This window comes from Pyrgilauda ruficollis, unplaced genomic scaffold (genome assembly GCF_017590135.1).
Source record: "Pyrgilauda ruficollis isolate IOZ18807 unplaced genomic scaffold, ASM1759013v1 scaffold3, whole genome shotgun sequence".
NCBI classification, from domain to species: Eukaryota; Metazoa; Chordata; class Aves; order Passeriformes; family Passeridae; genus Pyrgilauda; species Pyrgilauda ruficollis.
The window spans coordinates 3504039-3516120 of NW_024524377.1; the positions used below are offsets into that span (position 1 = coordinate 3504039).

General features: G+C 44.9%; 1 protein-coding gene across 1 annotated transcript in view; it reads left to right on the forward strand.

Annotated features, from left to right (window-relative positions):
* Positions 1–9024, forward strand: part of NXPH2 (neurexophilin 2) — a 35364-nt gene extending 26340 nt beyond the window's left edge. The window contains exon 2 of the mRNA XM_041473522.1: positions 6215–9024. Coding sequence (XP_041329456.1) covers positions 6215–6958 — 744 coding nt within the window. The 3' untranslated portion in view covers positions 6959–9024. The remainder of the gene's footprint in view (positions 1–6214) is intronic.
* The last annotated feature ends 3058 nt before the right edge of the window (positions 9025–12082 follow it).

The following is a 12082-nucleotide window of genomic DNA, read 5'->3' on the forward strand; positions in this document are numbered from 1 at the left end:
TTAAAATAATCCAATTCTGTTAGTTATTGAACAGAGGATTTCTGGCTACCTTCCCTGAGTGAAAGAAAGTTACAGTAGCATTTAAAGATTTCTAAATTGTAACCTCCCTAATTTGTCTGGGGGATTTTGAGAAGTCTGAGTACTGTGCCACTGTGCAGCTGGAGATCAGCCCCCCTGACTCCCAGCTCTGCACTTTCCCCCCATAATGGATATCTTTGCTGGATTTGGCACGTTGAACCCCACAGTCCCTCTGTATCATCAGGTTCAAAATGAAACAGAAATCAAGCAAATAAACTCTGAATTTGTGACTTAATTTCATCTTTGTACCAGAGTGAAGAGCCAATCATTGCCCCAGAAGAGAGAAAACCAGGCACAAGAACCTGCTAGTGTTTATTTACTTACAGTGTAGCAAGGACGAGGCTGTAGAACCTAGAAAGGGATTTTGGGTGCCTGAGGAGTGAGGGCACCCTCAGCTACAAGTTTCAGTCTCTCCTCTGGATATTCACATCCCACCACCCCATCACCAGCTCAGTGCTTGGTGGATTATAGAATCACAGAAGGGTTTGGGTTGGAAGGGATCTTAAAGCTCACCTCAGTCCAACCCATGGACTGAGTGATGGGCAGGGACACCTTCCACCAGACCAGATTGCTTCAAACCACATCCAACTGGGCCTTTTTGCTTCATTGCAGAGCAGCTCCACTGCATCCTGAAAAATGAGGCTGTGACTGGATGCAACAAGCATGGCACTCTTACACAGTCCTGCTGAAAGATGTTGCTTAGCTCCCAAATTCCTCACAGCATTCCTGACAGCAATCACATCTGCAGCCATAAAACCCTCCACAGCCTCTGTCTTTGAAAAAAAAAATTAATAACCAGTAAAGTTCAAGCTCAGCTTGTTGTGATGAATTATTGGAGCCCGTCATCATTTTCTTGGGGGGAAAAGAAGACTAAAAGACTATAATGGAACACAATTTTATGGTTTTTTCCATTTAATTGATGATGGGCTGAGTTTTTATTAATATTTCTGGGCTCCAGTGTAAGATGCTGAAAAAGCTAATATGAGATCATTGTATCTGGTTAATGTGTGTGCTTTGCAAAATTGATAAGCCCTGTCAGAACATAAATTATTTAAAATTTGATAAATGTCTTGAAATCACTGAATTTTCAAACCGATAAAGCAGAGTTATTTCTCTTCCCTGCCACACACCCTCCTTCAAACTGGGGCTTTTGTGCAGCCACTTCATGGCCTGTGAGGATCCAAAATCAGCACAGGGAACCCAGAGAGGTGTCCTGTGCTGCTGCTGAGGGGACACAAGTGCAAATCCGTGGGACACTTGGGCATGGAAGCAGCAGAGAGGGAGGATTCCTCTGGAATCCTCCCCCAGTAAGAGTTTTTCACTGGTGAAACTGGGGGCTAGAGGAGGTGGTACCCCTCCCCTCCAGCAGTGGGATATAAAGCTCCCAGTGAGCAGCAGAATGGTGCTTCAGAGCTGTTTATTCCAACAGACCAATTCATTCCAGCTAATTGCTGAGAGTTTTTAAATGATTCCTGGCAGGGGTGAAGCTAAAGGAATGATTGCTGGTGATTGATGAATAACCTGGATAAAATTCCCAAAGCACCAGAACTATTAACTCTTGCATGGGGACACCTGCTTTTATTTAGTGCCTTGCCCACAGAGAAAGGCACTGGAGTGAGTTCCAAATGAACCCAAATTTGGGCAAATGCAGAAAATAGAGCATTTACTGATACCAGTGTTTCATCAGTGTCAGCTCATTTCTCAAAAATAGCTCACAGGGAATGTTATTTAACCCTGTGCTGCTCTGATCAGGATCACACATGGAAGAGGGAGAGTTTGAAGAGCAGTCACTGTCTTTTAGAGGAGGGCACAAGAAAAACCAAAGGTTTGAAGTTTAAAACTCCATAAATATGAACCACACTGCACTGATTTGAGCTGCCCTCTCCATTTATGCAGTGAAAGAAAACAGCGAGACGCGCTGTGGATGGGGCCAATGTTGTGTTTCTTACTGGAAAATATCTACAGGCAAATGGAAATTTTAGGGTAACTGGGTGCCATTTTACAGCCTCTGTGATCGGGAAGAAGATTCGGTGATTTCTGGGTGGAAATGGATGGTTTGGAGGGAATGGGAAAACACTGGTGCAGCAGAGGAGAGCTCTAGCAATAGCCATCTGTTTAAATGGATACACTAACTTCCCTAAGCTGGTATTTTTCAAATACCCTACCAGCAATATTTTTCACTATAGTGATGCATTATAGTGAAATGGAAAGATGCTGAGGAAGTAGTTTTTTTCCAGCATGTGCTGCATTCTTTTAATACAGATTTTTTTATTGCCCGGAAATTGCTAACCAATGTGAATAAACAGCTGAACAAAGCCATCGGCCCTTCGTCACTAACAGCAAAATGCAGCCAGTGAGGGAAGGGCCTTGGGAAAAACAGAGTGTTAGAGTTGAGTTCTCTTATACTGCAGAAAGCTTTATTCAAAACAGGAAAAAAAATCTGCACACCACAAAGGTTTTACATTACAAAAGCACAAACATTATTCACATCTCTGAGCAGTGTCCCCTCGTTCCTGCCGCTGAGGCAGGCACTGAGCAGAACCAGGCAGTTCTTTGTTAAGCTCCTTTTTTACTGAATATTTGCAAAACATAACCAATTTACCCCCCTGAGCCACGAGGTCCCTTCCTTCAGCCCCCTGAGCTGACAGTTTTGTCAGCTCCTGAAGTTCTCACCCCTGTAATGAAATTAGTGGAACAAGACAGCACTAGGATGGAGCAGAGTCAAGAATTAAGGCTGTGCAAGACTGGAGAATCCCACAGCCTCGCAAAATACTCCAAAAAAGAGGAGGAAAAAAATACTCAAGCAAAGTGTAAGGTACAGCTTTCTGCAGTGCCTAGGGATTGCTGTCTGGGCCTTAAACAGGAGTATTACATCCTTATAATTCAATTTATCAATGATTTCACGTTCCTGTGTATGAAAGCTGTCCTGTTACCACATGAAATAGCCTAGGTCACTGTAGCTTCAGGGGTGTGTTTCGTTACCCCATGAGTAAACCTCATTTGGTGTAACAATTACATAAATAAAAGCAGCAGTAGTCTAGCGAGGTGCAATTCTGTGATTTCACCATCATGGCCTTGAAATACTTGTGCCCTGATAGGTTATTGATGTGGCAAACCCGCCTGGCTTTAGCATGTGTTAATGTTTCTCACCCTTCAGCCATCCCCAGCCCTATACCCACATATTTCTTCTTTTCCTGTCAGAGCCTTCAGCAAGGCACCCCTGGGAAAGCAGCGCTCTGCCATCTCATCTGGTGTGAGAGCCCCCAGAAGAGACATACACTGAGCACATGGCTCAGTGTCCTCTGCATCTCCTCATAAAAGGCGAGGGGAGAAAAGCCAAAGAGCCATTGCAGGATTCCAATAAGCATTGCAGAAGACAAGTAGCCCAGGAGGATATTTGAGGGTGTTCCTGTGCCCTTGCCAGAGGACAGTCAGAGCTGGGTGGAGACACCAGCAAAAACCAGATTCCCCAGCTTCCTTTCCATATATTTCACCTCAAAATATCCAACCACTTTTCCCTCTGACTCAGTTGCTAACAGCAATGCCAGCTGTAGGTGCCCATGGTTTGAGTGGTCATTAGCATTTTAAATAGCATTTCATTTAGCCATGCAAATGAGGAAAGTTTCTGGTATTCCAGCACTGCCAGGCCCCTGGGCCCAGCTGTAATCTAGAAATGCAGCAGAAAAGCCTCTTTTTTGTGCTCCTCAAGGCCTCAGGTCAGGCTGGGGATGGGTAAACATGTGCATCACTTCTTGCTTCATGTGAGCAGACTCACTTCTCTGCAGCAGAGGAGTGATTTCCCTGGCAGTGGAGATGGCCAGCTGATCCTGGGCTGGGAGAGGCTTAAGAGTGGCTGAAGAACCACACATAAACATGACAGAGCTTCACCAGGAACTTTCCATCAAAGCAGAAGTGATGTTTCCCCCAGCATCATTATGACAGCGCTATTTGGGCTGGTACAGATCAGCATCTGTCACTGTTTCCATTAGAATCTCCTATTTCCCCAGGTTCTCAGCTCAGCCATAAAAAACATATAAGATAGAGGCAGAAAGCTGACATACAAGGTCTCGGGCTGAGAGTGATCACTGTTGTCTTTTCTTCCCCCACTTTTAATCTGAAGAAGGAAATAAGGTATTTTTGCAGAGACACACCTGGCCCACCGCATTTCCACCCAGCCGTGGATTTATTTCTAGTAAAAAATAAGTGATAGGACAAGTGGAATGGCCTTAAGCTGAAGGAGGGCAGGTTTAGATTAGTTATTAGGAAGAAATTCTTTACTATGAGGGTGATGAGGCACTGGAACAGGTTCCTGAAATTGTTCAAGGCCAGGCTGGAAAGTGTCCCTGCCCATGGCAAGGGGTTTGGAACTGAATGATCTTTAAGATCCCTTCCAGCCCAGACCATTCTTTGATTTTATGATTTAGCAATAGTGATGGTCACCTTTCAACATTCAAGCTGTGAATATTGCTGCTGTTCCACATTTCATCTTAATCACTGCATTAGGGGTGATCAGGAAGGACACGTGGTAGTGGGTTTGGGCTCTGGTTTGGAGCCTACTGCTGCAGAACAGGCCCCAGTGAAGATTAAGGGCTTTGGAGTTGCTAATCTTTGCCAGATGATTAAATGAAAAATTGCAATTTGTAGAAATAACAGCTGGATATTGTAAAAACAGAACCCTGTGAGGAACCAGACGTGTAGGAAACCCTTTGGGATCAGGAGCAGAGGGAAAAGCAAGCCCAGGATTGGTTTCCCTCATGAGACACAAAGCACAAAATTCCATCCCACACGTTCCATGTCTGTGCTCCATGTTTTGGCTGCTTTAGGCAAACTTGCACCCTGTAATGTTGCTGCTGCAGAGTGAAAGCCCCATCCCTGCATTAGTTACACTGGGATCCATCACCTGGACCCTGGCACTGTGGGATCAGTGATGAAGCAAGAGCAGCATTTTGCCAGGAGGAAGGGCCAGCAGCAGTTTGTCACTGGGGACATGGGCAGGACAACAGTGTCCTTTCTTGTTCCCATTTTAAGAATCTCTTCATTCTGTTCACACAGTTTGTAGAAAGAGATGCAGCTGAAAAAGTTTTTCTTTTGTACATTAGGACCATTGCATAAGGCAGTTCTAAATAGAACAGACCCTAAAAACGCCTTGTTCTACTCAAGATTTAAAGGACCTAAAAAGTCAGATGATCATTTCTGTCCTGTTGAAACACAGATCTTGCTTCTGACCTCTGGATCATACACTCCAGTTCTGCATTTCCAACAGGACTTCTCTGCCAGAGAGAGCAGGAAGAACACGCCTGGGAAATGTGTGTCTGCACTGAGTTGGAAACTTTACTGAGACCTGTTTGTTTGACTCTGAAATCTTAAGGCCATTCTGTCACTACCAGAAGGAGGTTTTGCTTTCTGATTGCAGACTCAGCTTGGCCTTGTCACGGATCTTAAACTGAGCTGTGCTGTGTGGCTGGGAGTGCTGAGCACTGCTGGAAGGCTGGGCCTTGCTAAGCACAGGCAGCTGTGCAGCTGAAACCAGCACACCAAAACAGGGCCATGTTCACTGTGTCAAACTAAGGGTTTGGATCAAATGCAAAAAGCATTGCATGTTCACGTGCAAACTAGGCTTGGATCAAATGGAAAAAGCAACACCAGAAAAGACAAATGTACAATAAATGGTTGAGGAGACAATTACACCAACAGAACAGGATTTTAAGCCTAAACAAGCTGGAAGGTGGGAGAAAAAGGAAGGGACTGGAAATTTGTGCTGTTCTGTTTCACTCTGTCTTTTAGCAGAGGGGCCACTTTGGGCTGCAGGGTTTCCACTTTCCCCAGTCAGGTAATCATCTAATAAATGTGCAAGCATGGGGCACCTGCCTGCCCTTGCACATCACAGCCATCAGCCTGTCCAGAGGTTTTTCCATTTGTCCCCGTGGATGGCTCCTATTGACATTTTTGCATCTTCCATAAGCTATTTTGAGTAAAATCATTGAGCTTTCATAGGGCAGTAGAAATTACTCATTACAGTGGCCCAGGTGACTGATTCAGACCCTATGGGTATAAAAATAAATATCAGTGGCTCCTTCTGTGTCTTGGCTGTTTTATTCCCCCCCTGACACTGCTCTCCCTTTCTGTTCTGGAGCAGGTGTTCTGTGACACCAGCCGGGTCGTACAAGCCGCGGACGTGCTGGACTGGGAAGACAAGGATGCTGCAGAGACACTGGTTGACAACGTGGTCCATTCCAGGATCATCAACCCCCTACGCCTCTTTGTCAAACCATCTCCAGTGCTGAAACACGGCCAGGTGTCCTACTCGGACAGCATAGAAAACTTTTGGGATTGGTTGTCCAACATCACGGAGGTTCAGGAATCTCTGGCACGAACTAAACGCAGACCTATAGTAAAAACTGGGAAATTCAAGAAAATGTTTGGGTGGGGTGACTTCCACTCCAACATCAAAACTGTAAAGCTGAACCTCCTGATCACGGGGAAAATCGTCGATCACGGCAACGGAACCTTCAGCGTTTATTTCCGGCACAACTCCACAGGCCTGGGGAATGTTTCTGTCAGCCTGGTGCCACCTTCCAAAGTGGTGGAGTTTGAACCATCCCCACAGTCCACGCTGGAGACCAAGGAGTCCAAGTCCTTCAACTGCCGCATCGAGTACGAGAAAACAGACCGCGCTAAAAAAACTGCCTTGTGCAACTTTGACCCTTCCAAGATCTGCTACCAAGAGCAGACCCAAAGCCATGTCTCCTGGTTGTGCTCCAAACCCTTCAAAGTCATCTGCATTTACATCGCTTTCTACAGCGTAGATTACAAACTGGTGCAGAAGGTCTGTCCCGACTACAACTACCACAGCGAGACGCCGTACCTGTCCTCCGGCTGACCCGGCCTGGGGCTGCAAAATCACACAAAAACGAGCATTCCCATTAACCTTTTGGAGAAGAATATGTTTTCCTATCAGGTTTAAAAGTCTCTAAAAACTGTAGCTGTGTTCGTGCTGTATCGTAACTAATCCAGCTGTTTATGTAACAATCGTTTTCGTTTGAGGCTGTTGCATTTTAGCTCTCTCATCATTCCTAAGGGAACTGCCAGGCAGGCACGTGACGAGAATCAGACAAAATTTTGTCTGTAATGAACACTGATCTTAAAAATCACTTTTTTGAACAACTCCGTGGCAGAGAGGTTGTCTTGAATTGGACATCACTTAGCAGGTCCTATTTCTCATTGGGACTTTAGGTGACAATAGAAAGAACAAATGATGAAGCAGCCTCAAAGCTGCTCATACTCAAACTTCAAATAAACAGCTCTCCCACTGATTCATAAAGAATGTTACACAGAGGGCTCAAGTAGTCAAGTCCAAATATGAAGAGGAAGTGCTAATTCTTTGATAAAAAAGGAAATAAATCTGCATTTTTATGAGTTGTAGTAGCTGTAGGTGTTCATTGAAGTGAAGAGTAAGTAGTTCTTCCTTCAGACTTCCTACCCATGGATGTGCAATGATGTAATTAGACCTCAATGAGCTTTGGTTTATTAGACCCCACAGGTGTGCATGTGTGGTATACATTCCTTCCTCCCATGCCCACCACTGGGTTAGATTCCTCTCTCACACATTCACACAAGCACACACACCCCAGGATTAGTTTTTCAGCAACAAAGAATCTATAAATACCTGGGGAAAAGATAATCTCTGTTTAAGTCAACCTGGTCTAGTGGAAGGTGCCCCTGCCCATGGCAGGGGGATTGGAACTGGATGATCTTTAAGATTTGTTCCAATCCAAACCATTCTGTGATTCTCTGAACTGTAGCAGGGGCTGGCTTCCAGGAAAAGGAAGCAATTATTTTGCTATTCAGCCCCTGAGCATTAAAGTGCAGCAAGGAAAACACATCACAGCACAAGGATGATACCAGAACAAGCAGCTTTCTCCTTCTTGGCACCATTTGTTCCCTTAGCACTGCACACCTTAAGTCAAAGTATCAGCCATGACAAAGAGAGAACAACAAAAATCTATGCACCTTCACCTCATAAAGCAGGTTTGAAACTTTTATATAACTACTCAGCACTACTCCCCTAGTGCAGAACCAGCTCCTGCACTGCAGCTGCAGCAAGGGAGGCTCCAGCTGTGGTTGTGCCTCACCAGGTGTGGTTCCACTGCACTCAGGAGTGGTTGGCTCTGGCCACGCAGGTTCCAGCATCTCCCCCTGTGCTTTCTCTGGGTATTGATCTGCTGCTGCCAATTTGCTCTCCTGCTCCTTGGTGACAGCTCGATGTCACAGGTCCTGTGGAAGGAGCTGGCTGAGGAAGTGCTGATTGCCTCCAGTCAGACTCGCACACAGGGTTCAAGAAGTTACACACAGCTTAAATAAAGCACTATTGAAATACTGTTTGGTGATGTGCACACAGGCAAGTGACTATGGCAGCTCAGAAGGACTCACTCATGAGGTTAATTCTGATTTCCTTGGTAAAGACTCACACAAAAAATTACTCTGTTAAAAATATACGAGTAACTGGGTGATTTGTTTTTCTCTTTAGGTGACAAATTTAAATGTGTGGTTTAGTTTGATCAATAATCTAAATGTTTTCCTTCATCTTATTTCATACAGAGTCTCTCCTGGTCTATAATGATGTTTTTTAATTTGCCTATTCCTGTCAATTCCTACAAGTTGGTCTACTTTGTGTTCTGTATAGCGTGTCCTCGCCCCAGCTGTACATGAGCTTGGATTTATTGCTACGAGTTCAGTGGTTGGTGCTTTTGTAACTTAGCTGTAAGCCATGATTTTATTGCCATGTATTTTTACTCAGCACTGTAGGCAATTAAAAGAAAACCCTACATGCTATTTATTGTAGAGTATGTGGAAACCATGTATGTATATACACTTAAATATGTGTACATATACAGAACATATGTGTACATGTATTTGTATGTAAATAAAGAGAGTTTATTAAATCTGGCACTTGCTTGTGGCCCATTTGATGTTTGGTTTTAAATGTTGCATGTATGAAGACACAAAGGAAAAACAGGGCACAGAAACATCTCACTGCACATTTTTGCCCAGCTGGAATTTGTTTTTCTAGGAGATATTTAAATGTGTGCTATAGTGAACAATGTACAAGCCTAGGCAGAGTAGGTTCAGCAGCATTTCTTGAAATTTGAGAAATGAAGCACATGTTTTGACAATCCTGAACTGTAATAAGTGCACTAGGTACATGAAAAGTGAAGAGGAAAGTTTAAATTGGACAACATTCCCAAGCAGGAACGTGCTGGGAAAGAGGGCAGCTCGCTGCTGATTCAGCCCTTGCTCCGTCCCTCATCAAAAGGGGAGCTGGATTCTCCTCCTCCCTGGCTCTGGCACTTCCCAGGCTGAGGTTTCCAGGCCTCAGGAAGACAAAGCATGGGAGAAACTCACCCCAGTGTCCTCCCATGCAGCCCTGGCACAGGGAAGCAGCCTGGCAGCTGGAGCAGGAGCACAGGGAGGGAGCTGTGGTACCAAACTCCATCACACCCAACTAGTCCCCACCACTCTTCTTCCAGCCACAATACTTTATTATTCAGCTTAAAAGCAGGTGGTTGCAGTTTTTCTTTCTTGATTTTTTGATCCTTTTTTTGATTTTGAAAACATAAAAAAAAGAGCAGTTACATTCTTATTGCAGTCAAAATCTGCTTAAGAAGAAATTATTTACACCCAGCAGGGTAAGCAAAATACAACGCAATGATGACAGGCTTGATTAGGTCAGATGTCATGCTGCCCATGTAAACAAAACTAAATGTGATTTCATTTCACACAGAACAGGCTGTGCATTTTCCTGAGTAGCAGGTGACTGTTTCAGACAAGTTTCAAATTGTTGCTACTATAGCTCTTATTCAAAGGATTTTGAAACAACAACTTGAATGATTAAATATGATTTTTAAAAAGAGTCTTGAGTGGGCAATCACAATTTATGATTGCAGCAACTTTATACAGCCTTTCTTTAATCCAAATCTCCACAGGACAGTTTTGTACATGTTTTTATCAGTAAAAATATCAGAGAATCATGGAATATCCTGAGGTGGAAGGGTTCCACAGGGATCATTGAGTCCAGCTCCTGGCCCTGCACAGGACACCCCAAAAATCCCACCTTGTGCCTGAAGCACTTCCTGAACTCTGGCAGGTTTGGGGCTGTGACCACTTCCCTGGGGAGTTCATAGTAAACATATAAACTTCTTGCTAAATACCTTACCCAGTGGGGATAACATTAAAAATTTCCAATAAAAAGCTCATTCCTGTCAAACATATAAAGCCTCAGCTTTTTTCTTTAGCCAGCACTCTGTGCAGAGCTGCAGGAACCATGCACATCCACGGTTTTTTAATCATTCCAACTTAAAGAAGAGAGTAACAACTCGGGGCTTTTCTTGCCTTCCCCCTGAAGAATTTTGTCCTCTGGACCTCCAGATTTCTGATTTCCCTGCAGCCCTCACCAGCGGCCACATCCTGCTGCGAGTTCTTCGGCATCACCATCAGCTCCTGGTGCCGCGGGGACCACGAGGCAGTGCCAGCCCCTCACAAGGGGCCAGCAGGGCAGAGAGCTGAGCACTGCGTGCCATGGCCTGCCTGGGGTTGCACATTTGCTTTTTAGGGTGAATTTACAAATGAGCAAACCCCTGGATGATCCTGATGCGACTGGAAAAACTCTCACAGCAACCAAGCGAGGGTGTTCCGTGCAGATCGGCATCCTGTGCTGCTTTTCTTTTTAAATTGTAATTCAAGGACATTAGAATTTGCTATTTGTTTTATGCTCTGTTGACCAGCATAATCTGGATAATGTTTTATTTATAGTATAATAATGATTTGTCATTAGCACCGTCTCTATTCAAATTTGCACAGTTGAAAAGACAATAACAAGCTGCTCTACACTAAGTAGCTCAATGAAACACACATCAATCTAGTAGATTTTTAGCTGTAGGGTGTCTAGTGTGGAAAAACAGACTTTGCCATTCCCACCTCTCCCTCGTGAGCACCTCCTGCACGTGTCCATCAGGAGCAGCATCCTTTGTTTTGGAGCTAACAAATCAAGTGGGTTTACAGAAGAGGAGCTGAATTATCATGAAATACTCTACTTGGTGTCAAACCATGCCTCCCCTGAGAGTTGTTGAGCTTGGGGCTGCAAAACCTGTTCAGATCTGCAGCCAGGAGTGATGGGAACTGAGCAGAGTCCACAGGACACGGCCAAGGCTTCTGCCACCAGCTCCATGGCACAGCTCTGCAGCCCCAAATACTGGGGGCTGTCAGCCAGAAGCAAGGCCAGAGCTGTTGGTACCCTCAAGCAAGAACCCAGCCATCCTGAATTTTGAAAGGGAAACAAAAAAAAAAAGACAAAAAAATGCTATTTCCAAAGATGTAATTCAGTCTCCAACTCAAATCCAGCACCAGCTGCAGCCCAATTAAAAAGCAATCACAGTCATGGGAAAACAGTTTAGCTGGAGAAGAAAAAATCCTACCTGCATAAACAGTGGTGAGACTCTAAAATAGACTCCAAAAGAAATATCAGCACCTTCCTATTCAACAGGAATTGAACAGCCAGCCAGGTCAGTCTCTTGCACTGCTCTCTGCTTTTGTCCTCAAGCCAGAACAGAGGGGAGAAAACTCCGCTGCTTCAGGGACTTTTTAAATGTATTTTCTTCATTTTATGGAAAATGCACTGAGATCAGCTCAGCTGGTCAGAGCAGGTGCTGATCACACCAAGGCCATGGGTTGGACCCCACCATGGGCCATGCACTCAGGAGCTGGACTCAGAGATCCTCCTGGCTCGCTTCCCACTCGGAATGTGCTGTGGCTCCTCAGCCAGACACGGGGAGCTGAGCAGTACTGAGGGCCCAGAGGTGATGAACATTCCCCTGTGCACGTCAAGGGCTCAACTGCCTTTCCCAGCTCCCAGCAAAGGAGTGAAGTGGAAGCTCAGAGCTGGTACATGGGAACACCAGGGTCTCTTCTGGCTTGTCCAGAGGCCAGACTTGGAACTGCCACCCAGAGC